The sequence below is a fragment of the Lissotriton vulgaris genome, chromosome 9, assembly GCF_964263255.1.
Source record: "Lissotriton vulgaris chromosome 9, aLisVul1.2, whole genome shotgun sequence".
Lineage (NCBI taxonomy): Eukaryota > Metazoa > Chordata > Amphibia > Caudata > Salamandridae > Lissotriton > Lissotriton vulgaris.
In genome coordinates, this window is record NC_141697.1 from 698,890,248 (window position 1) to 698,917,333 (window position 27,086).

Here is a 27,086-nt window from a genome sequence, read left to right on the forward strand (position 1 = left end):
CAAATCCTAAATTCCTTCCAAAAGTCATTACTCCGTTTCATTTAAACCAATTTTTAGTTACCTGTGTTTTTCCAAAACCCAGACTGGACCAAATCCTTTCGCAAGGCAACTGTTTGTAGCTTTCTCTCCACCACATAGGGGCGAAGCCATCTCTAAAGCTGAAATTGCAAGGTGGATTGTAAAATGTATACAAATATGCTACCAAAAAGCAAAACGTACATTAACAGTTCCTCCTAGAGCGCATTCCAAACGCAAACTAGGAGCCTCCATGGCTTTTAGGGAACATTCCCCTAGAATACATCTGCAAGTCAGCCACATGGTCTACAACACACACCTTCACTAAGCACTACTGTGTTGATGTGCAAGCAAAGCAGCAAACTGCAGTAGGCCAAGCTGTCCTAAAAACTCTCTTTTAAAATACTGCAATGAAAACAGGTGACCACCGCTAGGGGAGACACTGCTGCACAATCGATGCAAGGTGTAGAATCTGCGGCTCATATGCCTCGAACGCAAAATGCTACTTACCAATATGAATCTGTTCTTGGCATGTAGAGCTGCAGATTTCTACACGCCCTTCCGCCTCCCCGGGACCTGTATCTGTTCCAGTTTCATCTTAATTAGATATACACATGGACATCCCTTCTTTATTTCTACTAACTCAATCATTTCCCATCTTGGGAAAAAACAATCTAAGGATGGAGCCGATGCCTATGCGCACTATCGTCCAAGGGAGGAGTCACCTATCTCGTGACTACAAAAGACTTCTTCCATGACGACAACAACATGCAATCATCCGAGCCCAACACCAGGTGGCGATCTAATGCAAAGTGTAGAAATCTGCAGCTCTACAAGCCAAGAACAGATGCATGCTGGTAAGTAGCATTTTCCTTTTTCGAGATTTCACATACTTCTCACTCAGCGTATACAGACACACAATATTGTCTTTTTGTGAAGCATGCTTACCAAATCCTGATTGTTTAATTGGTAAAGACTGAGCTGCATCCGTCAAGGCAGCTAAATGTTTTAACAAATATTTAGCAAAAATCTTCCCCTTCACTTCCAGAAGTGCGATTGAGTGGTAGCTTTTTGGAAGATTACAATCCCCTTTTTAGGTCTCGCCTAGAGTGCAGCGCACATGTGCTGCTCTAGGCGAAGGCCTTCTGTCATGGCGACAGCTCACACGCTATTGGGCTTTGCATGCATCTTTATAAAAAGACGGCACGCAATTGGACTAAGGCAGGTGCATGTCCCACCTTTGTATCCACCCACGGCTTGCGAGCAGCAACGGCATCGGTTTTCAATTATCGCGCCCGCGTTTCGCGCTCGCATTAATTGTAAACAGATGGTGGTCGAGCAGCGGCTTTCCTCCCTCGTTTCTAAGTTGTTTCCAGAAACAGTTTGGGGTATTTCCATGGCAACGTGGCCATAGCTGGGCCTTTACTCGCTTTTGAAATGTCGTCAATTAGTTTCAAATAAGACATTTCTTGCCTCTCCCATGAGTCGCGTTTCAAAACCCTGGCACGCTCAGACTTTTGAATCCCTGTTTACACGTTATGGTTGTCTCCTCTTACCATCTGCAGAGACTAACAACCCTGCAGACTGGCCAAAACAATACAGCACTTCCACGCCCGAAGGAGATAAGAAACCCTTGCTCCCGCAGGTAGAGGGGATTCTTCGCAAGGAAACTACCATTATTGATCTAAATGCGGCTAAAACCTCCCATAATTTGCTTTTGTGAGAGAAAAATGCAGAGTTCTAGTGAATATAACATTACAGTACATGTGTGAGCCTTCAAATAATTGAGCCCTTTGAATATCTCTTTCAAGTCTGCTTCTGGCAGCCCGGCAGCCCTTTTCAATCACGGCTTCCACTCACTGATCTCACCCTTGTCTCCTCTAATCCAGGGAACGGAGTGACGTGCTGCAGTCTTCTGAAGCCCTTTGTGACCCATAAAGCCCTGAATCTGTTTTCCTTTCTTTCATTTGTGCCCTTTCGGTTTTTTCAGCTGTCTGGAATGTCCGCCTCGTTGACAGGTACTGATGGCGGGGCTTTCATTCCAGGGCGAAGTTATCCGGTTATTAAGCACTGACGGGGGAAGTTCATTTTGACGTATTAATTGAAGGACTTATTCTTACTCCCTCCACAGGGGATTGCTCGCCTTGTTGTTGCCCCATTCTTTCCCTTTGGTGCTTGGTTGATAAATTCATGGGTACTTCTGCGCCCCTGCATGCTGGGCTCCAGTGTGGGGTTCGCTCGTGCTCTTCTTCCTTTGTTGCTTTCACTTCTGACTATTGGTAGTCCTTGGGGTTGAGATACCTTGATTGGGTTCGACCCGTAGCTTTTCAGGAGACTTTCTCCCTGTTGATGTTGTCTGAGGTTGAATGGTTGTTGCTCTCTGTTCTGACCTTGGTGCCCTTTTCTGTTCCGTGCGGTGGCTGCAGACTTCTTGGTCTGATGTGTATTTTTCACATGCGGAGGCTCTTGTATTAGTTGGCAGTATTGCTTTCCAGTAGCTGTGCCCGGTTTTTTCAAACTGTAGTCCTACCATGTCTTTGGTGCCTTAGTACTTGGTACTATTCTGGATGGTGCTGTTCCTCACCTTTTGTTTCTTTCCCTTCTGTTTAGCTCTGGTTTTCGCACACTGTTTCAGTATTCTCTCAGGTTTGTTTGTGATGGCTCCACGTTGTGCGCGGAAAAGTTCTCCGAAGAAAACTGACGTAGGCGCGAAGGGGTGGGACTTATGTATCCTTGCTGACTTCACGAACATAGACGACGTCAGAGCGGCGTCATGTGGTGCCGCAACCCCCCCCCCCCGCAGGGATGCTGTGGCAAAAAGTTTTCCGGATCCAGTCTCACACCTGGGGATAATTCTACGTTAAGGAATCTGCGGCTAGAATTGTCTCTACCCGATACACTTTTACCGAAGGTAAGTAAGTTGTACGTTAGGAATCTATGACTAGAAGTCTCTATCAGGTAAATAAGTTTCTTACCTTCAGTAGTGCTTTGACTGGTAGAGACAATTTTTAGCCTCAGATTCCTTACCTGCCCACCCATCTTCCCCCGTTCTGTGAGAGTTCTAGGGTCAGAGATGATCCCTTTCAAGGCCCTAGTTTGGACACACCAGTGTCTCTGCACTTCATGGCTCCACGCTTCTGGAGTGGAAAGTTGTGAAAAGTAACTGACGTCAGCGTGCCAATGTGGCGCTTATATAGGTGACACAGATGTCACTTCCGATTGGGACAACACCATGGGCAGCCGATTGATGCCACCTATCTCCGCGCAGGGGTACTGCTCACGAAATTTCTTCCGGATCCAGTTTGATACCTTGGGAAATTCAAAGGTAAGAAATCTATGGCTAGATATCGTCTCTACCAGATACGACGTAACTGAAGGTAACTGACTTATTCATCACTTACTAGGGACTTACAGGGGTGCCAAAGTGTGTTCCAATTGTGATACAAACTGACCGTTGTACCTTATTTTTAGGGAAATGGCACTAGCACTGGGGCCTTGGGTTTTCCTCTGTTATGTCATCCATCAGCGTATTGTTCTATCTTCTGGCCAGCACACCAAACGGGTATGTGTGCACTTGCAAAATCACAAATTAAAGTACAAAGTTTTCCCACTAATTATCACTGTTGCATTGCTAACCGTGCTATTAGCGCTGTATTTATTATTGAACTGTTTGCTTTTTTAGATGTAGAAGTGGATGTGGATGATATAACTGAGGAGCAGGTGTCCGATTTAAATAAACAGGCAACTACATATGGAATGGCTGAAGGAGATTTTGTCAGGTGAGAGTGCTAGGCCTTTAATCTACATATTGTCTTTGGACTCAAAGAATGTTTAACTATTGACTAAAATGTGTGGGCTCTTAATTTGTTTTACTTAGATATTGGAATCTTTCAATGTAGTACACAACCAGGTCTTTGTAACTTGTAATTGTAAATATCTTGGGCTGACTGTTCATTCCGTCTGAACTGTTTTTGAGTCTTGTGTCCTGCTGTACCTCCTAACGAGTTGCTTGTGAGAAATTGCAACACAAACCTAGTTAAAAAACTTCTCTGCGTAAAGATGATTTTGGTTCACAATTAGCACTTTAAAAAGGGGGTTTTGCAAATCCTAAAAAGTAGTGCATCTATGCGCTCGTCCGAGACTGCAACATATTTTTTTTTATCAGAATCATGTTTTCATTCTACATTCCCTGTTAGGCAACACTTAGTGGTATGTTTATGTTCGAGGCATATGAGATGTAGATCGTATACTTGTTCATAGATTGCCGTCTGGTGTTGGGTTTGGATGTTTGCACTTTGTTTTGTCTTGTAGAAAGTCTTTTGTAGTCACGAGGTAGGTGACCCCTCCTTAGGACAATAGTGAGCATGGGCATTGACTCCATCTCCAGATTGTTTTTTTCCGTCATCGGGTTCGGATGTGACTTGCTGCACTCCTGATCGATATCGGTTACGAATCTCCATTCGACGCGCAATCCCTCTCCACTCGACGTTATTGTCTTGATCGCGTTTCCCTTTCGACGCGCATCTTTAAAAACAAAGTCCTCGATCCTCAACGCGGGCCATTGGGCCACTAACTTGGCTGCTTGGGCTGATTAATGTGGAGGTAATGCAATCTGCTGTACAATGTCTAGGGAATCAGAGGACTCATGCTGTTGGGCCCGAACTACTGCGGCTCCTGTGTACCTGACCCCTGTTTCTTGATCAATGGTGGAGGACCTGTCAACAAAATACCCGGTGCTATGCGGCAAGGGGTCCTCTTCTGTTGCTCCTGACTCATCTGCAGAATATGTGGCACTTTCATGAGTGTCATCATCTGAAGGGGGCAAAGGGGTGGGCAAAAAATGTGGCCGTCTAAATTTACTGGTGGGTCCTTTAGGGTGACATCATCCATCCTTCAGGCCTTAGGGACCCTCTTTAGTACCCATACCCTAGATACCAAGGGTACCATTTGCTAGGGACTTAGAGATTCTAAAGTTCTTGCCAATTGGTGAGCAATTTAACAGTTATCTTGTTTTAGTGAAAGAACCTGGTTAGCTGGAACCCACTGCACTTCAGTCAAAATTGCTTCAAATACCAGGCAAGAAGCGGGGTGACCATGTCAAAAAGGGTATATTTCCTACACACACACACCACACTCTGACACTTGTGCCGAGGCAGTTCAGTGTAGAGGTACAAGCTTGCACTAACACAGACAAGCACACAGATGGGGAACCCAGACTGTCGGACCCTGTTGGGGAAGGAAAGAGGGAGCCACAAGGCAGACGGGGGATACTGGGTCATAACCTTGGTAGTTTCAGGTTTTCTACTGGTTTCTTGAGTCCTTCCTGATATGGCTCTAAATTCTGGGCCAGAGCTTTCCCTCCCAGATGACCCTAGCCGTTACAGTCCCGCTAATTCTGTAGCGGAGGCATGTCTTTGGCACATGTACAAATTAGGTCTCACCCACTGGTTTTAGAGTCACTAGTTTTTACCTGTGTTTACATTGGGCAGTCAAAAATCCTTGTGTTCATCTTCTTAGCAGCGCATCTCAGTGCTTCGCTTCAGTCAGGGTTGAAGCCTTGCGGTATCGGCTCAGTGATCTAGCAGGCTGGGCGATGTGATGGCTGTGTTTCTTGACTTCCGTTTTCGTTGCAGCTTCCACTCGTCATCCGCATTGATGGATGGTTACAGTACAGCAGATCCGGGTGTCACAGCACGTCGGATGTATGACGTTACTCCGCATACTTTTACTCCGCATACCGTTACAACGCGACTTTTACAACGCATACCATTACAACGCATAGCGCTTTGAGGTGCTGGATAGTGGTAAGTATAATTTACTATTCTAACTCCAGTCCCCGTGGACCCTAGGGAAGGTGTTGGATAGTAAATTATACTTATTCCCTATCCTAGAGCGCCCCCCAGCGCAATGCGTTGTAATGGTATGCGGAGTAAAAGTCGCGTTGTAATGGTAGTGCGGAGTAAAAGATGCGTTGTAACGGGTGTATACCCAGCACGTCTTCTCCAGCTGTTGCTGCCTCTCGGGCTGTCTGTCTCCACTCTGCTTTGCCTCTTTCAGAAGACAGGCTTATAGGAACTAGGAAGAAGCTATGCTTCTTCAGCACAAAGTACATACTTAAGGCTGTATCACCTCACCTGTGGGAGACTGACAGACACCATCCCAGTTTACACAGCATTTGTTCAGGTACTCTGTGGAGTGGAGATTGACCTGGGTTTGGAATAAAGTGGGTGGTTTAGATCCTACATTTATGCTCATCTTCCAGACTGGGGATGTGAATCTATTTCCTCAAACTTTTGAACTGGTTTGGGTTGGTTCTTTTTTCAGATGTCCTTCTCAGGCTCTGCCTATGTGTAAATTGATGCCTCTCACAGTAGGGCTGTTTTCAAGTAGAAGCAATCATATATTATGAACTCAATGAACGTTTTCTGCACCCAGCTGTCATCAACCTTTCTAATGTCGTTATCTCCGACAGAGACAGGGTGAGCCTGTTGTAGAAAATGCCTCGCCGTTAATAACCGAAACTGTAGTCCTACCTTAAACACCTAGCATCTACAAAATAAAAGTGTTTAGGAAGAACTAAACAGAAGATTCCTGCTAATAACATCTTGGAATTTCTAAAGGTAGCCTTATCTCCATCCTACACTCTCCAGCCACATGAATACAGACAGTACGTTTCCATTGTCTGGGGAAGCTGTTGTCATCCTCCATCTTCTGCCTCGCTATACCAGGGACACCTAAAATGGATCTTGCTGACTTCAGTGTACACACACACACACACACACTACTATAAACACACTACTATAAACACAAACACACTCCCTCTCTCACACTCTTCTATTTATCACAGATACATCTTCTATTTATCACAGATACACCATACATGCACTTGACATACACAGGGATGGCAGACAAAAGTTCAGGGTTTCACATAACAGCTGGACATTACCCCAAAGGGACAGTAGGCCAAACTCTGACAGATACAGATAAAATGGTTTCAACTACTATAAATCACATATTGTGGTATGCTACTATCACTGCTTTATGTGCTCCACTCAGGACAGGGATAGTACTCTTCCTAGTCTGAGGAGACACTTGGTGCGCCTCTCCAGATCACAGGGCAGATTCTGGAACTTGCTCTGCCCAGTACAGGCATAGATCTCTGTTCACATGCTAGGTTAACTAAAGCCAGGAACAGATTAAAAGCCAATCATTTGTTTGCAGAGAAGTATGCAGGGGAAATGCCCAAGTAGTACTTAGAATTAAATGAGAATACATTCTTTGTAAGACAGAAGTCTAGCATCTCCAAGATCATCTGATTGGATTCCATGTAGTACACAGGTTTGGTGGCTAGTGTTCTCCATACTGCTTCCATTCCATGTTCATGACAAATTGAGGTATAGAGGCTTACTAAGTCAATGGTAGTTAGTATGCAATTCTTATCCCATGGGATGTTGTTCAATTTGAGTAGGATGTCTTTTGTGTCCTGTATGTATGAGGGGAGGTCCTTCATGAAGGGCTGAAGTTGCTGATCAATATATTCTCCTATCTTTGAGCAAATGGAGTTCACACCTGCAATGACAGGTCTCCTTGGTGGTTTTGTACTGTTTTTAAATATCTTTGATAAGAGATAGTCGCCATGATGGGGTGTTCTATGTATAACTTATTCCTTTCTTCAACGGTTAATAGATTTTTTCTGTGCCATCCATCAAGCTTCTTTTTGATATCTCGGAGTATTCATTTTTCCAATGGGGTTCTGATATCTAGGGTGGATGAATTCCGGAAACCTAACCGGTGTCTTAGGACCTCCTCTAAAATATTCACGCCCACTTTACTTGTTGTGGCTATAATCTCTGCTCCAGGAGATTCTGCCTCCGAGCTGGTGACTGTATCCTGTGTTTGTTGTAATAGGTAGGTTGTTGTTCCTTTAGTGACGTTGTTGTTGCTTTTTGTAAATGTATAGATCCTTCCAAGTTGGTAGTCTATTTGGTCCGCCGGAATTTCCTATTTTTCTGTTGAATCAGATCCTCCTCGTATTCATCAATGATTCTAATAAGTATCTCATAGTTTTTGGTAGTGATGTCCCCCAATTGGAGTCTTCGATTTTCTTCGGAAGTCCATCCTCTTCGGATTTTTGTTTGCTATGCTCTTCTTCCGCAATATCTATTATTTGTCAGATCATATTGTTGGAAGCTTCCCTTAAGTTTATTTCCCATTTTGTGATTTGATTTGGTTTAGTCGTCTCGACAGACGGAAATATTAGAATCCAAAGCCCTCTTGGGATCTTGTCTGCTTCTAAATATTTCTTAAGGCTGGCTGCTTCCCACCATTTGCTAGTTTCCTTTTTAAGTTCTTTTTCTAGGGCCAGATATACATATTTTGCAGATTGAGGATTAAGGGACATATGTATAAAGCCAATTTGCGATCGCAAACGCTGAAATTCGCAGAATTTCAGCGTTTGCGATCGCAAATTGGCAGTGTGCAATGTATCACACAAAAACCCCCTCGCAAAATAAGGAATCGCAAATTTAGCAATGTAAGAAGCACAAAAGAAAGTGCAAGTTGGCCTTAAGGAATCGCAATTGGTGGTAAATTGCGATTTCACTTAAAAATGCACTATTTTGCATTTTTTAAAGTGCCATGTAGGGCACACATGCACATTTCAGGGGAACAACAGGGTGTCCTTTTTACACCCTGGCACCCTTGAAATTGATTCTCAGTTTGCGATTCTCTAATTGCTAATCACAAATAGAGAATGCCTTCCCACTCATTCCTATGGGCGTCCTAGCCCGTAGGAATGAATGGGAAGGTATTCCTTATTTGCGAATCTCAATTTGCGATTTGCAAATAAGGAATATATATGGGATTTGCAAAATTATTAGCGAATCCCACACACATTACATTTTGCGATTCTCAAATTGCGATTCGTTGAAAATCGCAATTTGAGAATCGCAAGAGTCTATTTTGATAGATAAGGCCCTAAATTGTTGGGTTGAACAGGGGTTCCTGTTGTAGAGAACATTTCTTGTATCCGACTAATACGGTGCTCTCTCCGATCTCTGCAGTTGGCCATAAGTTAGGAGCTCAAGGCTTGATTCCTATAAATGTGTTATAAGTATTTCAGGGTCGACTCCGCGTGGCAAACTCCCATACTCAGCTTTGCATGCCACTCACTTGTGACCTTTAAGCCACTTTTCTCTGTGTTCTTATTAATAACTTTCAATTTCTGTAGTATACTCATGTTCTGCTGTAAAGTTCCCTTTCACCTTGTCCCTAGCTGCTCAGCCAGTGTGAGTGTTCCGTGTAGACTGTTGGCGTGATAGACATGAGTGGAATGCTTGGGTGCCTGGTGTGAGTTTTGTCAGTTGGAAGATGGGCTGAGCAGCTAGCAGGCTGCTCCTGGTTGGGTTTGCAGTAAATACTTCTTAAGGACTTAATAAACTACATGAATTTCATCTCGGCTACATCTACTATGTCTCCTGAACACTTGGGTCCAGCTCACTACAGTTTCATATACTAAGGCCTATCAGTCAGACAGTTGGGGTACCAGTCAATTATGTGATAACCCGTCTCCTAAGCCCTATCTCTCACTTTCCTTGAGCCTCATATGGGGCGGTTATTTTGCATGGGTCATGTGCTCTATATTCCAATTTTCATTTTTGGCCTGAGCACAGTTTTCTGGGACAGGGAGTCACCTGCAGCCTCTGCATGCAGGCTCCCTTGACAGTGACTGCTCCTGGTAAGGAAACCAGATGCCTAAAGGCACCTCTGCATCCGTCGACCCTGGGCAGGGGAGAAAAAGACTCCAGGCATCCCTATGCCCCTGAGCATCGCAAGCCTTGAACCCCCCTCTTTGTTCACCTGACTGGCCTTCCAACCAAAACCCGTAGCCTCTTTTTATAGTGGCCAATCCCCATTGAAACTCATTGGCCTCCCAGTGCTGATTTGCAGCCTGCACACCACCACCCTCATGCTGCTTGTGGTATACTGTTAATACTGCCTTGGACCTTGCCCACCAATGACCTTTACTACCAAAGAATGGTACTATAAGTAGATTTACTGTACTGGTTTGCAGAATCTGTTCATCCTTTCATGGGATAACATTGCTGAACTCCGGAATTGCACTAAGTTTCCACTTATTAAAGCGAAAAGAATTTGTATGTAAAAATGTACTTGCCTGAACCTAATCATGGTGTATATTTTGCAAATGTCTTGCACTCGTCTGTGTTAACCATAAGGCTGCTCACCCACACTACCGCCTAATAGAGCACTTTAGGCTTGCATAGCAAGCCCCTGTCAACTCATAAGTGAACTCCTGGCTTCTTTACACAGTAATGTAATTGCATTTGTATAGCGCTTATTACGCCTGACGAGGCGTCGAAGCGCTTTTTTCAGCGAGTAGCACGCTACTCCGGGACCCATAGAGGATTAGTGCTAAATTAATATAGTCAAACATGCAAGTAAATTTTAAGTGGTGGATAGGTTAGTCAGTTATTTGGATTCGGAAGGGTAGCAGAAAGATAGAGGAAAAAAGGTTTGTATTTATATAGCTCTTGTTTCCCCTGATGGGGTGTTGAAGCACGCTACTCTGGAAACCCATAAAGGATTAGTGGTGAATTAGTATGGTGAAACATGAAAGTAACTTGAGTGGTGGATATTAGTCCGTTATTTGGAGTGAGAAGGAAAGCAGAGGTATAGAGGGAGAAGAAAGGTTTGCATTCATATAGCACCTGTTACCCCTGATTGGTGTTGAAGCGCTTTTATGGCGAGTAGCACGCTACCCCGGAACCCATACAGGATTAGTGTTGAAAATTAGTATCGTGAAATATGAAGTAATTTGAATGGTGGGTATGTTATTTGGATAGAGAAGGGTAGGTGGTGGGATAGAAGAGGGAAAGAGGTTTGTATTTATATAGGGCTTGCTACCCCTGATCGGGTTTTGAAGCGCTTTTTTGGCGAGTAGCACGCTACTCTGGAACTCATAAGGATTAGTGTTGAATTAGTATGGTGAAACATGAAATTAATTTGCGTGGTGGAAATGTTAGTCAGTTATTTGGATTGAGAAGAGTTGGGGAGGGGTACAAAAGGGAAAAAGGTTTGCATTTATATAGCGCTTGTAACCCTGATGGGGTGTTGAAACGCTTTATTGGCGAGTACCACGCTACTCTGGAACCCATAAAGGATTAGTGGTGAATTAGTATAGTGGAATATGGAATTTGAGAAGTGAACATGTTAGCCTGTTATTTTGATTGAAAAGGATTGTTGAGGGATAAAAGAGTCAAGACCTTTTTTTCTTTTTAGGTCATAGCAGTATGAGCAGGCTTTTGGACGACTAAAATGGGTTTTTGGAGGAGAAGAGTCAGAGGGAAGAGTTTAGAAAGGTTTGTTTTTGGGGATCGGTAAAGTAAAAGAGGTGTCAGATGATGCAAGGAGGGGTAGAGTAGGAGAGGGTCTAGAAAGGGTTCTTTTGGGGCTCACGTAGTGGTATGGGGTTTGGGATAAATGAGAGAGTGGATGTAGAGGATATATTGATAGATGTATAGGGTGAGAGATAGGGAAGTGTAGTGTAGTTCCTATTTTCCCTATAGGCCCTGCGCATTGGAATAACATAAACAGCAGTGTAGACGTAGAAGTGCGGTCTTCCAGGTCTCTACTGACTATGCTAAACTTAATTGGGTTTGTACCAACTAGCTCAGAAGTCACTGGAAACTTTCTTGACTGAATAGGAAGTGATCAGCTCCCCTGGCTCAGACAAGAAGGGATTCAGTTTTCCAACAACCGAATAAACATGACAACTTTGCTCCTTAGAATAAGAGTCAATCTCTAGAGTCGTGTGAAACAATAGACCGCTATTTCACTCAGTCAGTTGTGCAGATTACTTTCACCAAGATGCAGAGAATAGAGAGACGGGCGTTTTCAATAAAAAGGTATTATTTATTGAACAGTCTTTCTTCTCATGCAAGAGAAATGAATTGCCACAATTGCAAGACTTGTTATTATAAAAAGTGCGTACAGTAAAAGGAGGATTGCGAAATAATACTGTAAAAGCATTGATATGGTTTCTTAGCCATACAATGGTTAAAATGAATAAAATATATACATTCATATATACATTTAGCTAACGTCCTCAACTGGTGCTTCTAACTACGCCTACCCCAGTGTACCTGACCTAAGCCTAATATGTGGAAGGGAGTAAGTAAGTAGCAGTTTAAGTTGAGTTGGTTTTGCCAAGGGTTTGCTTCAAGAATTCTCTCTAAGGGTTTAGTCAACACTGTACCTCTGGAATAGAATGTTGGAGGTCTTGTATCTCCTCTCAGGACTCGATATCCCAGTCACCCGCAAGGGTAGGCTGGAAACGCCGGGGCTGGATTTTCTCGGCAGGAGAAAAAACAGCGTCTTTCTCAGCGCGTCAAGGAGGAGGAGGGGCAGCGTCCGTGGGCTTCTCACATCTGCTGGGCTCTGCAAGGGACAGCTGTTCTGCTCCTGTATTCTCTACCACCACCGCTGTGTTTGCTTAAGGCAACGTTGGTAATATTTATACCTGGAAGGTGCCTTGTTTGACGTATGTTTTTGGACATAAGACGTCAATAAAGATGTCACTAAGAACCGGTCGTTCTTACAGTGCTCATTAGAATTCTATTACTAATCAAAACATAGCAAGCGGGGCTTTCCCAGGTTGCTGGGGGTTTTATCTGGTGAAAGAACTCTGTGTGTAATCTAGGAATCTTAGATAGTGGCTTCTGCTGTGTCATGTACTGTAATGAGCTGCAGAGGCGAGTTTCTGAAATATGGCTCTGATCGTTTATGCCATTATAGGGGTATGGATGGATTATAGCCGTATAGGGGCATAAGGTCACAATGTCACAATATTGATCGGGGTCCTAGATAGAACACGACACCCACTCCACGAATTTATGTCCATCAAATTACTAAAAACTAAAGCAATAAGATGCGTGTGTAATACTTCCCACCCCAAAATACATATTTGCATTTGGAATGGCGTATTTGAAATACATGAAAATATTGGTACTGTACGTCTTTAAGCATAGAAATCATTCAAAAATTATAGCATATATAATCAGTTGAAAGATTTTGCGAAAAAATTACACATGAAATATCTCTTTATACAGAAAAGAAGGGCGAGATTATTTCATCACATAGAAATGCAATTGCTGTAAAATGTGCTAGAGGCTGAGGTAAAGTTATTTTGTCTCTAGAATTACCTAAAAATAGAAGTTCTGTTCTTTATGAATAGTTCTACTTTAAGCAAAGGTTTTCGTGCCAGAAAAAAAGGTAAATATTTTGGGGAAAGTGTTCAATTAAAAAAAAAAAAAAATTCATGGTGAACGGGGAAATAGTTCCAAAACGCTTTTTAGTAGTATTTGTTGATCAAAACTGAAGGCCGAATTCAGAGTTCATGGGAACGCTGTGCAACGGAATGCTTTCCAAAAATTAATTGTTGTTGTTCAGGCGAGAACATCATAGCAGACAGGCTCTTAAAGAACAGGTCTACATATTCAGGTGACAGTTCGACCAAGTTCGATAACGCTGTAACTTGGCAGGTGTGAGAATGATTGCTATCATCGATGTTTGGATCAGCAAATGCTCACAGGAGGCCGTACCTGGGTGATGTTGCTTTCTTGTATCGCTTCACTGCCGCCACCTAGTCGTAGCACAGGAGTCTCAACGAATGCCGTCATCAGGATTGGTAGCCGCTGGGGACAACATGATGCATGAGCCGTTACAGGACTTAGCAAAGTATCCATATCCATTGGTACTGCTGATGGGAGTGCAAGACAAGTGTCTAACACGAATTCTTCTCCGCATAGCATACATCAAAGCACAGGTAAGATGCAGGTCTGCCATATAGGTCTGAATGAAAGAAACCAGGTCATGTTCAGATCTCTCAGCCTTGCCAATCCAAGGACTCTAGTTATGCGGTCCTGGTAGCGTACTGCTAGGATCGTTTCTTCCATCCGTGCCGGAGTCATGTCTGTGTTTTGGCTTGCCATATCGGAGCAGGAGGGTCAAAAATAAAATGCCTGCTACAAGTCACAAAATCAGGGGTATGCCGCCAAAGACTGAATGGACAAAATTAGGAATAATTCCTAGGATTGCTTTGAATGGTGTTAACAGTCCCGAAAAAATTGTCTTAAATACGCCTGGGATGCCTACGGCATTTAACATATTTAGAATTTGGCTAAGCATTTCTGTGAAATGCACGGGGCAATTTGTTGATAAAAGGTCATGTATCTCCGAAGCTGTCCTTGCAACTTGGAGATCATACGTCTCTTTTGATGACGTTATGGGCACTGTTGTCTGTAAAAGCACAGATTTCATTCTGCTTAAAGTATCAATTTGTATAGAAGAGACATTCAAACTAGGCCAAATGGGAGTCTCGGAGTCTCCAGGGCCGTTTGGAAACAATGCTTGCATACAGCAAGTGACCACGGAAGTTACGCTTACGAGATATGCTTTCCCTGGCAGCAAGCCACAACAGCTGTGATCCGTTATTAGAATGTAACTCCCGTTAGAAAGTTGCTTAAAGAAAGGCTCTATCTGCGTTGCAGGTGTGACATGTTGGTGGCATGAAAGGTTGTTTGAAGTTCCTTCACAGGCCCCGTGTAAATTTATACCCTGGCACAAAAGTATACCGCTTAGTGAATTTTCAATTTTCACCACTAAAATACATTTTTGTTGCTGTCACTATATAATGTGTGTGTATATGGTAATTTCCATGCTGACTTAATGTACCCTTTACCCAATCGTTCATACCGGCCAGTCGGTATATACTCAAGGCAATTTTTAAATCGGAAAGTTGTTATCGGAATTGTGATAATCCAGTGTATTATCCATTCAATGACAGGTCTTTCTGACATTGTCAATGGTAATCTCTCAAGTTTTTCGATGCTCAGGATTGTATAGTCTGCTCCTTTCTGTGCCAAGCTGATTTGTTTATCAGTAAGGTTAAAGATGGAAAACAATGACGTTCTGTTGATTAAACGCCATGGCACATAGCCTGAACGAAGATTTTGCAGCGTCCAGCCTAGCTGTACAATAGAACGCAATTGCGACTGGCCATGCTGTAACATTAGCAAGTCTTTATCTATTATATCGATGGCAGATGATACAATACTGTCCAGTGAATATATTCTGGAGGACAGAGTCATTAACCCATTGTCCACAACAGAAAGTGATTTTTCCAAATTAATACGATCAATTTCTCGTATTTTTTTCAGCTGTTTCAATTTGTGTTACTTTCCAAGCCTCGTTGTATGCCGCATAGATGCTGGCCGCTATGAAGCGTTTTTGACGCTGTTTGCGTGGTCCCATAATGAAATCACCCAAGTCAGCACCATCTTTAAGTAAAGTTAAGTGTTGCTTAATTTCTGCCAGTGTGGATGATTCTAGCCATTCAAGGCACAGTTTCCCTACCCTGTATGTTGTTACTATCCCTGGATGTTGTCTCTGGGAGTATCTAGGGTCTGGTCTGGTCATTTTTTAACCCCTCTGTTTTGTTCAGGAATCTATCTTGACAGTTATTCGTGTCAGTAGGCCAGATTAACCACTTTTTCCAATCAGGATGTGTTCTGTTTAGATGTAAAATTTTAGATACGTCTATTTCAACTTCTGTTGTTGCATTATCAGTTATTGGCTTTGGAATAGACGGTTTGTTAAGGTCTTTAATCTTAGCTAGACCAAGACAGGTTGTTTGGTGAATTGTGTCATTTAAGAACATTATTTGTTCTGGGATCATGCAGGCTCGAAATAATGCTTCTAGGCCTTGTACCTGCCAATCTTTTGTACCCCAGATGGTTTTTGTTTCAATATTATTTTTCCAAAAATCAAAACCAAATGTCATCATTTTTTCATAAAATGCTTCTGAATATATCAATTTAGTATTTGTCAGCATAGTTTTCAACCCTGTTTTATCCAACAGTTTATAATAAAACGTTTCTGCATCACTTGTGTTAAACCCTGAGAAGTACTGGAATTTCTCATAGAATGTTTTCGAACTGCTTTTAGGTGGAGTAGCACAATGTTCCCATTGGTTATATTTAAAAACATTTCTAGGTTGTGCAGATTTATGTAAGTAATGGTCACCGTAATGTGAGAAGCAGTACATCTGTTCATAATTAGACGAACCTTGTAAATAATCATGTTCTGTAAATGTTGCTGACAACACTAAATCAGATATCATATTATTTATACTTTCAAAATCCCAATCATCAGAGAATGTACTTGGTTTAACAAAGTCACTTAATGAAACCTTGAACTGGTGAGGATATTTCAGAATTTCGACCGGGCCATATACTTCATAGTCAGTCTTGTCCCACACTACCCCGCCGAGTATTGGAATGGCTGTGACATTTACTGATAGTCCTCTTTTCTTCACAATGGGATGATTTGTGCGGTTTTAGAACTAAGTTGATGTTCTGACTTGCTGTGTCCATTGAACTGTATTTCCCCTCAATTAATTTTCCCAAAAAAAGTATCATGATGAGCCAAAGTAGGAGGAAAAATGCACCTAGCTCAAACCAAAACTCTAACCATGGAGAAATAAGGTAAGTTTCCTTGAGTTGATTTAAGAGTTCTGTTTGTTTTTCTTTAAAAGTCTTTGTTTCTGGCGTCACTTCAGGGTCGTTTTGATCTTCAGAAAAGGTATCGAAGTTGATGAAGTAGCCAGAGGCAGTTCTGTCAATTGTTGGAATTGTTTTCTCAATTTGTCTTTCTGTAGCACATTCTGATGCCACATCATTGTAGACTGGTGTTTCATGACGAACTGTTTCAATCTGTGTTTCAAGAGGCACGAGTTCCATGGCATTATTGCATAGTCCCTCTCTGTGCACTGCAGGTTTATCAAATGTGATTAGTCTTTCAGTTTGAACCTCTTGGATTGTTGCAAATTTGGGTATTCTGTTATTTCTTGGGAGTCCACTTGGCCTACTGTTGATTATAGGCCACATGATTGTGGTTTTACCAGGTCGATTGATACAACTCGGTTCTCCTTTTTACCAGCAAGAGGCGGTAGTACTACTGATCTTGTTCCGTTGATTGCCAAGACAGGTACTGCTTTTCTGTTAGAAGGCCCAAATTCCTTCTTCACCGCTATTTTCTCTCTGACTAGATCCCCAATCTTTGTAATCCAGACAGGTCTTGCTGGGACAGGTGGTGTGTCTTCAGTGGCAGTTGGCTGTTGCTTTAACTTTTTGTTGCTTAAGGATTGTCTTGTTTCATTCAAGTCCTGTAAAACAGCCAAACGATCTTTGATGTCAAAGTCTTTATTCTTATCTGTTACCACTGAAGCCTGACCATCAAGATCCTGAATATGCATTCTAGTTCCGAACAATAGTCCGTATGGGCTGAAACCTTTTAGAGAATTTCTTGGCAAATTATTTAGACTAAGTTGGACACTTATTAAATGTTTGACCCACCCATCACCCGAACCTAATACCTTCGCTGTTATAGATTGCTTTATGTCTCAGTTTTTTCTTTCCACTACACTGTTCCCCTCAGGGTGTGATGGACAAGAGTATCGCAACCCAACGCCCATACTGGCCATGGCCTCCTTATAAGCTCGAGAGCTGAAAGCAGGACCCTGGTCAGAATGGAACATGGCAATTACGTATGTGCCGATAAAGACTCGCAGATCTTTTATAACAGTTTTGGCGTCAGCCGGAACCAGTGGCCACATTTTTTAAGTCAATCTAGTCTTAAACAATTAATAGGACGCTGGATTGCATATAGACAGCATTACCCTGTCCACAAACGGTAACTGGGCAACAGACTGGACCGGTTCATTACTGCGATCTCTGCTGCAGTCTTGACAGTTTTTTGCAAATATTTGATGTTGCACGCTCATCCCCGGCCACCAGTTAACTGATTGTAATTCAGTCAGGGATTCCTTCATCTGTATGTGCCTTGGACCTTCACCCATGTGTGCGTCTGCTATTAATAACTTTCTCCGGTTCGTGTTTGGAATTTGGAATTACCCTATCCCCCACTCCAGGGATTCGAGCAAAAGGAACGGAGTTTGCATCAATTACGCATGCATAATTGAGTGGATAGTTCACGGGTAGCGCTGCACAGTCGCCTTTTAAGGACGTTTTTACTGCCAGCATGGTTTCCCCATCTATGTATTTTCTGAACGCTTTTTTGTGGCTACGGAAGCCGGTTTATTTGCTTCCGCTGTGGCTGTGTTAGCCAATAAATTCCCTGCAACATGAACGTCAGCACGTTGATGACTCAGAGTGTGTATCACGTGAGTCTTTTGTAGTTCTTTCTGTAAAAGAACTTCCTGTTTCCAAAGCATTTTATGCTTGATTGTGGCACCTGTGTCTCTTTGAAACCATTTTGAATCCAGCTCTGCAACTTATTATTGTAAGAGTTGACGCAAAAATGCGAATCGCACACAATTAGTGTCGGGAATTCACGTTCTGCATTTTCAAGCGCCATCTTTAAAGATCTGATTTCAGCTCGCTGAGCCGAACATTTTCTCAGTGATTCAGTTTTTGTTATTTTTGATCTGAATTTACCGCTCAGCCAGCGACCTTTAACAATCGCACAAGCTGCATCGTAGGATTTGTTTTCTACATTGTAATGCTGTACAAATCTGTCTGTGTAGATTATACAGGAGTATTGTTGTAGAGGAAGAATTTCGATTGGCAGAGGATATTCTTGTTCATAGGTTAAATCATTCAGTTTTTTCATGTGTGGGGCGAAATAGTATTTCACGTTTTCCGCGCCAAGAGAATTTACACACTGTATCCATTTCGGATCCAGTGACACTGTAGGCAGGTTTACTGGGCTGAATAGTGCCTCGAAGGCGGATTCTGCTGTAAGGACAATGATCCTTTTGCCGTGTGCTAGTTCTCGTTCATTCGCTATTGCAGTTTGTACTGCTTTCACAGTATTGTCTGTGAGACTGAATGTTTTTTCTGCTTGTGTGTACAAGTGAGATTTGTTAGCTATTGGTACCGGTTCTCCCTCATTAGAGGTCAGGTACGTGAATCTGCATCTTCCTGGGATGACTCAGATTACAAGGTCGATTGTATTGTCACGTGTCTCTAATTTTGTTTTTGAGTCCTGTTGATTGGTTTAAAATCAGGTTTAATTAATTCGTAGAGGTTTAACCCTCTCTGCGTAATTTAGAATGTGAGTTCTTCCGAAATTCAGGAAGCCTTGAATCGATTGTAAGTTCTTCAGCGTTTTTGGTGCGTTTGATAAGCGATCACACTCGGCAACTCTGGGCATTAGCTTGCCTCATCTTCACTAACGGCCCCACCAGACCGCCGGGGATGCCTGGTCTCACCCTGGAGATACCCATTAAGGGACCATCTCTCAGGGAAGCCAGGAAGGGTTTTGCAGCGGTCGAAGCGCCTTGGGACCCTACGGGTAAGTAGTGCGCTATATAAATGCCTATACATTGGAGTACAGCGCACTTCTCTAAGAAGTTGTCCGCTAGGCTTTTTCCTTCACTTGATAATTCGTATCCTAAAAATAATACTGTCAGATGGGCAATTCTTGACTTTTTAAAGTTGAATTTCTAACCCTTTGCAGCAAACCCAAGTATTATGGTGTTCACCCTTTTCAAGTGAGTATCCAAGTAGTCGTCTGTGAGATAGATGTCATCGACATATGATAATGCCTCATCATCATACATTTGTAGTAACTCTGTTACTCTGGCTGAGAATAATCCTGGGCTGTTCTTGAATCCCTGTGGGAGCCTACAGAAATTTTTCTGTGACCCCATTACTGAGAAAGCGGTCCAGTATCTGCTTTCTGGTGCAATATTTTGACAAAAGAAACCATTAGATAGGTCTAATGTCGTTTTATATTTTTTGCGAATTATGTTATTCATTAGTGCAGCACTATGCGAATTTTGTACTGCAAATGTTTTGCAACATGAGTTAAGGTGTCTGTAGTCCAAAACTAGACAATATGAATTGTCTGGTTTGGAGACAGGAAACAAAGGATTGTTCATTTGAGAGGTGCATGTTTCAATCACCCCCTGGTATTCAAGTTGATCTAAAATCTCCCTGACCTGTTTTTTAGCTTCTTGCTTAATTGGATACTGCCTTTGTGCAGTCGGTTGACTTTTTAACTGGATTCTGTAAGGAGGAGAGTCCTCATCCTATCCTACATGATTTTTGTATAATGCTGGTGCCTGGGCTACTGCCCATTTCCTCGCATATATATATTTAGTGTGAATCGGAATGTGATTCGAGAAGGCAGGCATAATCATTTCTTCGCCACAAGGGCACTCCCTGACAAACTCCGGGGGCCAATCTTTTTCAGCTAACAGGATGTCATAGCCTTTTGAGAGTTTATCCCAAAATAGACCCCTTATTTTCCTAGTCTATCTCCCTCTATACGCAATGTTATTTCGTATATCTTATGAGGTTCGCTAACTCTGGTGTCAGCAGTTTCTACTTGAATGAATTCATTCGTGTCAACTGTCTCCAGATGACTCATCAGGATCTTGCGAGCTATGGTGATTTCTGCTGCACTGTCTAGCATTGTCTGTGCCCACTCCCCGTTTTTCAGCTGTGTCCTCAGTATTCTCGGCATGTTCGATTACTCTAATACTGGCTAACTTCTTTCTTGGAAATTGTGATTATTTTAAGCAGGTTCCTTGTCTTTGGACTTGGTGTGCTCTCCTGGGTCTGACCGTCCTCTTCTTTCCGATTTCTGCGAAAAAGATCGCGAGGGACGTGTATCAATACTTTGATATCTATCAGGCTTTTTCAAGTTCTCCCTATTTCTAAGGTTGTATCTTTTTTGAGAGTGCTCCCTCTCGGGAGATTGGTGTTCTCGAGTCAGAGTCCTTTCCCTCCGTCGAGGAGACCTTCCTCTGGACTGGAAAACTTTTTCCTTGGGAGTGGATTGTTTATTTCCATCCCAGCTTTTTTTTTTAGGAGTGTTTGAATTATTTTTAATAAATAATTTTTCGGATTTTCGAGTAGTTGGGGTTTTATTGGTTTCCCACCCAAGCTGTCTCTACCTAATTCTTCATAACATTTTTCTATAATTCTGGCAAGCTCAATTGGTTGATCTGTTATATCTGTTTCCTTCAATTTCTGGCGGATCGCCACAGATGCTGCTTCTCCTTTTATATTGGCTAGTAATATAGCCGAGACCTGCTTGAAGTCTTTCAGTAATTTCATACCAAGAGTTAAAGCAGGTTCTGGACCGTATTCATTCTGAATCTGTTTTAGCACAGCTGGTATTACCGCCATTGACGGAACACCATGTGCTTTTGTGTAAATGGAAGCAAAGACTGTACCCCAAGTGTCACAGTCTTCCACGTGTGGTGCGACCCCCATTGGAAGGCAGATGGTCAGAATTCTGTGTTTCTCAATAGGGGTAGTATTCGGAAATACTGCCTCTATTTGAGTAATTTTCTGCGCTAACCAGAAAGGAATTTGTTCCCGTTTTATGGGTGTTTTACCAAGACATGATTGAATGGTCTGTGGTGTAATTTTATTTGTGTTCCCCTGATACGGGGTCAGCTGTGGGACATTAACAGCTGTTTGGACTGTTGCAGTCCGCATTACATATTGGACTAATTGTCTATGTATTTTAATTAATGTTTTTAGCTGTGCTAAAAGTTCTTCTTTTGACATTTTTGCAATGTCCGGATGTGGTGCGTAGCTGGCTAGAACCGGCCACGTTGCTCCTGGTCAACCTAGTGGACCGAGCCTGGTAATATGATCATTGTGTTTTAGGGCGCCTTTAAACCAGAGCAGGTGCTCTTGGTATTTTGATGGGATTTCAATCTCCTCAAAAGGAGCGTACTCTTCCGGAGGTTCCTCTGTTTTGTAATAGTGGAACTCGTGTGTTGCAGCGTTTGCCGCTGGAAATGTTATCCAAGAATAGAATACCTGTCTGCCGATATTCGTGTGCCTCTATTACGAAGTCGACTGTGCCACCTTGTGTGGTCAGTCCATTTTCTATAAGTTTTAACGTTATAGTTTTTCTTATGTGGACCAGGATGATTATCGCACCCGGTTCATTAATTTCATCGGGACCCTGCTGAGTCTCATTTACTGCGGCTTCAGTGGTGCCGTTGTTCCCGCCTTCTCCTGGCATTTTACTGTCAGGAAGGTCTTTTGTTGCAGATCAGGTTTCAAGGAGACAAAGATTAGGTGCACATTAATTTGGAACACTGTATCCTTCAACGTTGAATAAACCAGAGCTTTACATAGGAATCTCTTCCTACTAAGTTCGGGCGGATTTTAGCCTTTCACCCACTCCAGACGTCTATTGGAGTATTTACGGGAGAAAGGGTCTGTGTGAAAAAGCACGACTGAGTTACTCTAACGTCTTGTGTTAGTTTTATCGCCTTACCAAACGTTGGGTGCCATGTAGTGTAGTTCCTATTTTCCCTATATGCCCTGCGCATTGGAATAACAAACAGCAGTGTAGACGTAGAAGTGCGGTCTTCCAGGTCTCTACTGACTATGCTAAACTTAATTGGGTTTGTACCAACTAGCTCAGAGGTCACTGGAAACTTTCTTGACTGAATAGGAAGTGATCAGCTCCCCTGGCTCAGACAAGAAGGGATTTAGTTTTCCAACAACGGCATAAACATGACAACTTTGCTCCTTAGAATAAGAGTCAATCTCTAGAGTCGTGTGAAGATTACCTTCACCAAGATGCAGAGAATAGAGAGACGGGCGTTTTCAATAAAAAGGTATTATTTATTGAACAGTCTTTCTTCTCATGCAAGAGAAATGAATTGCCACAATTGCAAGACTTGTTATTATAAAAAGTCGTACAGTAAAAGGAGGATTGCGAAATAATACTGTAAAAGCATTGATCTGGTTTCTTAGCCATACAATGGTTAAAAGGAATAAAATATATACATTCATATATACATTTAGCTAACGTCCTCAACTGGTGCTTCTAACTACGCCTACCCCAGTGTACCTGACCTAAGCCTAATACGTGGAAGGGAGTAAGTAAGTAGCAGTTTAAGTTGAGTTGGTTTTGCCAAGGGTTTGCTTTAAGAATTCTCTCTAAGGGTTTAGTCAACACTGTACCTCTGGAATAGAATGTTGGAGGTCTTGTATCTCCTCTCAGGACTCGATATCCCAGTCACCCGCAAGGGTAGGCTGGAAACGCCGGGGCTGGATTTTCTCGGCAGGAGAAAAGACAGCGTCTTTCTCAGCACGTCAAGGAGGAGGAGGGGCAGCGTCCGTGGGCTTCTCGCATCTGCTGGGCTCTGCAAGGGACAGCTGTTCTGCTCCTGTATTCTCTACCACCACCGCTGTGTTTGCTTAAGGCAACGTTGGGAATATTTATACCTGGAAGGTGCCTTGTTTGACGTACATTTTTGGACATAAGACGTCAATAAAGATGTCACTAAGAACCGGTCGTTCTTACAGTGCTCATTAGAGTTCTATTTCTAATCAAAACATAGCAAGCGGGGCTTTCCCAGGTTGCTTGGGGTTTTATCTGGTGAAAGAACTCTGTGTGTAATCTAGGAATCTTAGATAGTGGCTTCTGCTGTGTCATGTACTGTAATGAGCTGCAGAGGCGAGTTTTTGAAATATGGCTCTGATAGTTTATGCCATTATAGGGGTATGGATGGATTATAGCCGTATAGGGGCATAAGGTCACAATATTGATTGGGGTCCTAGATAGAACACGACAGAAGTGCATCTGAAAGAGTAGTAGAAAAGTTTGAGATGAGTCAAACTTGGGCTAGCAGATATATTGAGAGAAGTATAGGCTGAGAAATAGGGTACTGCATTGAAAATGCTAAATTAGAAGAAGGTGATAAATATATAGATCCATAAGTACATTGAAAGTATATAGATGCATAAAGGAGGTAAGTATGTGTTATGTTATTTATATTTTTATAGCGCGCAGCTGCCCCAGCAAAGGGGCGTCCTGGCGCTTTGACAGACACTATAACATAACACACAAAGGAAAGAAAATTAACCAGACACGGGAAACAGGAAAGTTTTAATCGCCTGCCTGAAGGCGAGCAGGTCTTCAAGAGCTCGGATGTGTACCGGGTGAGAGTTCCATAAACCTGCCGCAAGCACCCTAAAGGAGCGGCCACCCATTCTGCTCAGTTTAAAGCGTGGACAAGCAGCCAGGTGAAGCCCCTCCGATCTCAAGGATCTTGAAGGAGTGTAGGGCGTGAGTAGGTTGGCGAGTGCCGGCGGCGAAGAAAATTTCAAAATTTTAAAGGCCAGACACAACGCTTTGAACTTAATTCGTTGTCTGACCGGGAGCCAATGTAAGGCCGTGATGGTTCCAGACACTGAGCAGCGTCTGGGAAGGCCCACAATGGCCCGTGCCGCGGCATTTTGTACCCTTTGGAGCCTAGAGGCCTCCGCTTGATTCACCCCTAACATCAGCGAGCTGCCGTAGTCCAGCCGAGATAGTATTGAGGCCTGGACCACAAGCCTGTACATTAAAGCTATTGATAGAGGTACAGGATGAGAAATAGGGTAGTGCATTGGATATGTTTTTTCATGAGAAAAGTAACACACACAGATCCAAGTACATGGAAGGTACATAGATGCACAATGGGAGCAAGTACATGTAGACCAAAGATGATTTTTTTTAACACAATTATTCTACATGTTTATACAAAGCAATACACAAAGATAGGTACATATCTATAGTGAAAAAACATTGTGGGTGGGTATTACTAAATGGGAGCATGGGCAGCATTTCTGGCCCTGGTCCCGACCAGTCTCGAACAGGCTCAAACAGGCAACTGCCCTTGTCCTTTCCGCCGATAACAGGCTCAAACAGGAAACTGCCCTTGTCCTCTCAGCCCTTAGTCTCGAGGCCCTAACCCTGGCCTTTTATGGCCTTACTAATCAGGTGACCCCGCCAGCCAATGAGAACCCTAGGCCTAACACTATGCAATTACAACACTACCCATAAAATCTGGAACCAGTAGGAGACCAGGACCTAACAGCCAATCTTAATCGTAGTCCAAGCAACTAATCTGTTTAAAAAAAACCCTGATCTCTACGACCAATAGAGGCCCTAGCCCAACCAATGGCACAGAAAGGGGGTGGAGCTTGCCTGAGACCAAGATGGCTGCATACATTGAGAGCTCTGCCGTGCCATGTAGCTATCCTTCACTTATCCGACAAATGTGTAGACTAATTGCTCAATAATAAACCGGCAATAACACCGAAGAGTGCCGAGATCACAAAGAGCTGCCCTGCTTTCGCTGCGGCCATTCACAAGTGCTGAAACTGGCGACTAGCTTGAATGCCCGGCGGCAGACCGTGAAGTCTGGGCCTGGATTGCAAGCTGAAACTCGGCCAGGAGCTTGAAACGACTTCCCCTCCAAGAGAACATACGGAGAGTGTACAAGCAAAGTCCATGCAGAGAGGGCGCCTGTAGGAAAACAGCACATACCTGGTGGCTCGGAGGGCTGCAGGGAGTCAGGACGGCTGCAGAGACGCTGCTGGGCTCCACCTCGGATTGTTTGATCTTCGAGGCCCCTGCTGCGGAGAGACATGAGGGGTGCGCCGCCGACCTGGGGACCTGTCACAAGCAAGGTAGTGTTGACCCCGGTTGCTGCTGCGTGAGCGGACGTGCGGAGCGAAGAGGCAAACACGCATGTCAGGGGCTCCCCTGGGTTGTGCTCCTCCTTCCTCCCTTGACCGACCCAGTAGCAGAAACAAGGCCTGCTGACATGAAGAGCAGCCCGGTGCGGCCATTTTAGGACCTTATGCAGATGCAAACACTGGGGCGACCTTCTCCAACGCGCTGAGGTGACCTACCTATTGTGAGAAGTTGGCCTGGTATATGATGATCACTATTCTAGTCAGACGCTCCAGATTATCGCGATTTCGCGGTTTGCCGCGAAATCGGCACTTTTGTAAAAATGCCACGATTTTTACAAAAGTGCCTGCGAAATCGGCCACTTTTGTAGAAATCGAGTGGTATTTTAACAAAAGCTGCTATATCCTGGGGAGTCTGATATGAGCATTCCCTGCCGGCGCTGCAGCTAAGCGCCTGGCGCATCTGTTATCCAGCGACGACAGTTCATTCTGCTGCTCTAAAATCTCCTGCAGATTTCCATCTCTGAGCACCTGTCTGCTTCAGACTCCCGGAGTTAGTAAACTTCTTATCCCTTCTCTAGACATTTCTCGCGGGCCTCTTCTAATTCCGTTTGCATGGACGGTCTCCATCACTGCCCGGCCCGGCTCGTCCCGCCGGGGATGAGCGGTGCTTATCTCTCCGCTTCCTGCAGGTCTCGTCGCCAGGATGTTGTGGCCTCAGCTGCCTGACCCCCTCCCGCACTCACATGCGGGGCCTCGGCTCTTTCTCTGCTGTGGGTACTTTGCTCGCATGTTTGCTTGCCTTTATCCTGGGGTTCTCGGATGGTGCAAGCAAAGCGAGGGGCGCAGCAGGAGGGAGCTGCCGGGCGTCATGTCATGCAAACAGCACTTGCTCTCAATCGGGTCCCATTAATTTAATGGGACCCGATTGAGAGCAAGTGCTGTTTGCTAAAGACCTTGTAATCAGCCCTAAAGTGCCTCAGCGTCACTTGTAGCACCGCCATTAACCCCCTCCCCTCTCCTCCCATCTTCCTCACACCTCCGCGCCTCCGTCCATGACAACGCAACGACTCCCCTGCCCCCTCGCCCAATATCAAACACCACATGGCAGACATCACTGCGTTGCAGTTCTGGGCAACTCCGGGTGCTCGCACTGCAGGAAGGCTGGAGTGATTTCTATCCTTTCTATCCAGTACTGTTGTTCTACACTGGATCATCGTGACCCAGTGGCATAATGCAAAATAATGGGTCCCCCTGCAAATGGAAGGATGCACATAAAATGCCGCAAATTTGCCGCTAAATTTCCATATTTGTGCCACTAAATTTCCATTTTTGTGCCGCTAAATTTGCTAATCCATGCCGCTATATCCTTGGGGGTCTGTCTAGTGAGCACCTTGCACCAGTCCAAACAACCCGTATGGTGATGGTTGTAAAGTCAACCTTATAGACCAGCTATCCTAGTGGTAGAATGGACAAAGAAGTCTTAGGCTAAACTCAAAAGGGCATGTGAAGCCAGCTGGTTTACCA

The 27,086-nt window shown here is 43.6% G+C and overlaps 1 protein-coding gene across 10 annotated transcripts in view; it reads left to right on the forward strand.

The window, feature by feature from the left end:
• Positions 1-27,086, forward strand: part of CLASRP (CLK4 associating serine/arginine rich protein) — an 893,416-nt gene that overhangs the window by 308,944 nt on the left and 557,386 nt on the right. For all 10 annotated transcript variants that reach the window (XM_086938423.1, XM_086938429.1, XM_086938425.1 and 7 more), the window contains one exon: positions 3,698-3,794. In XM_086938423.1, the coding sequence (XP_086794549.1) occupies positions 3,698-3,794 (97 nt within the window). The remainder of the gene's footprint in view (positions 1-3,697; positions 3,795-27,086) is intronic.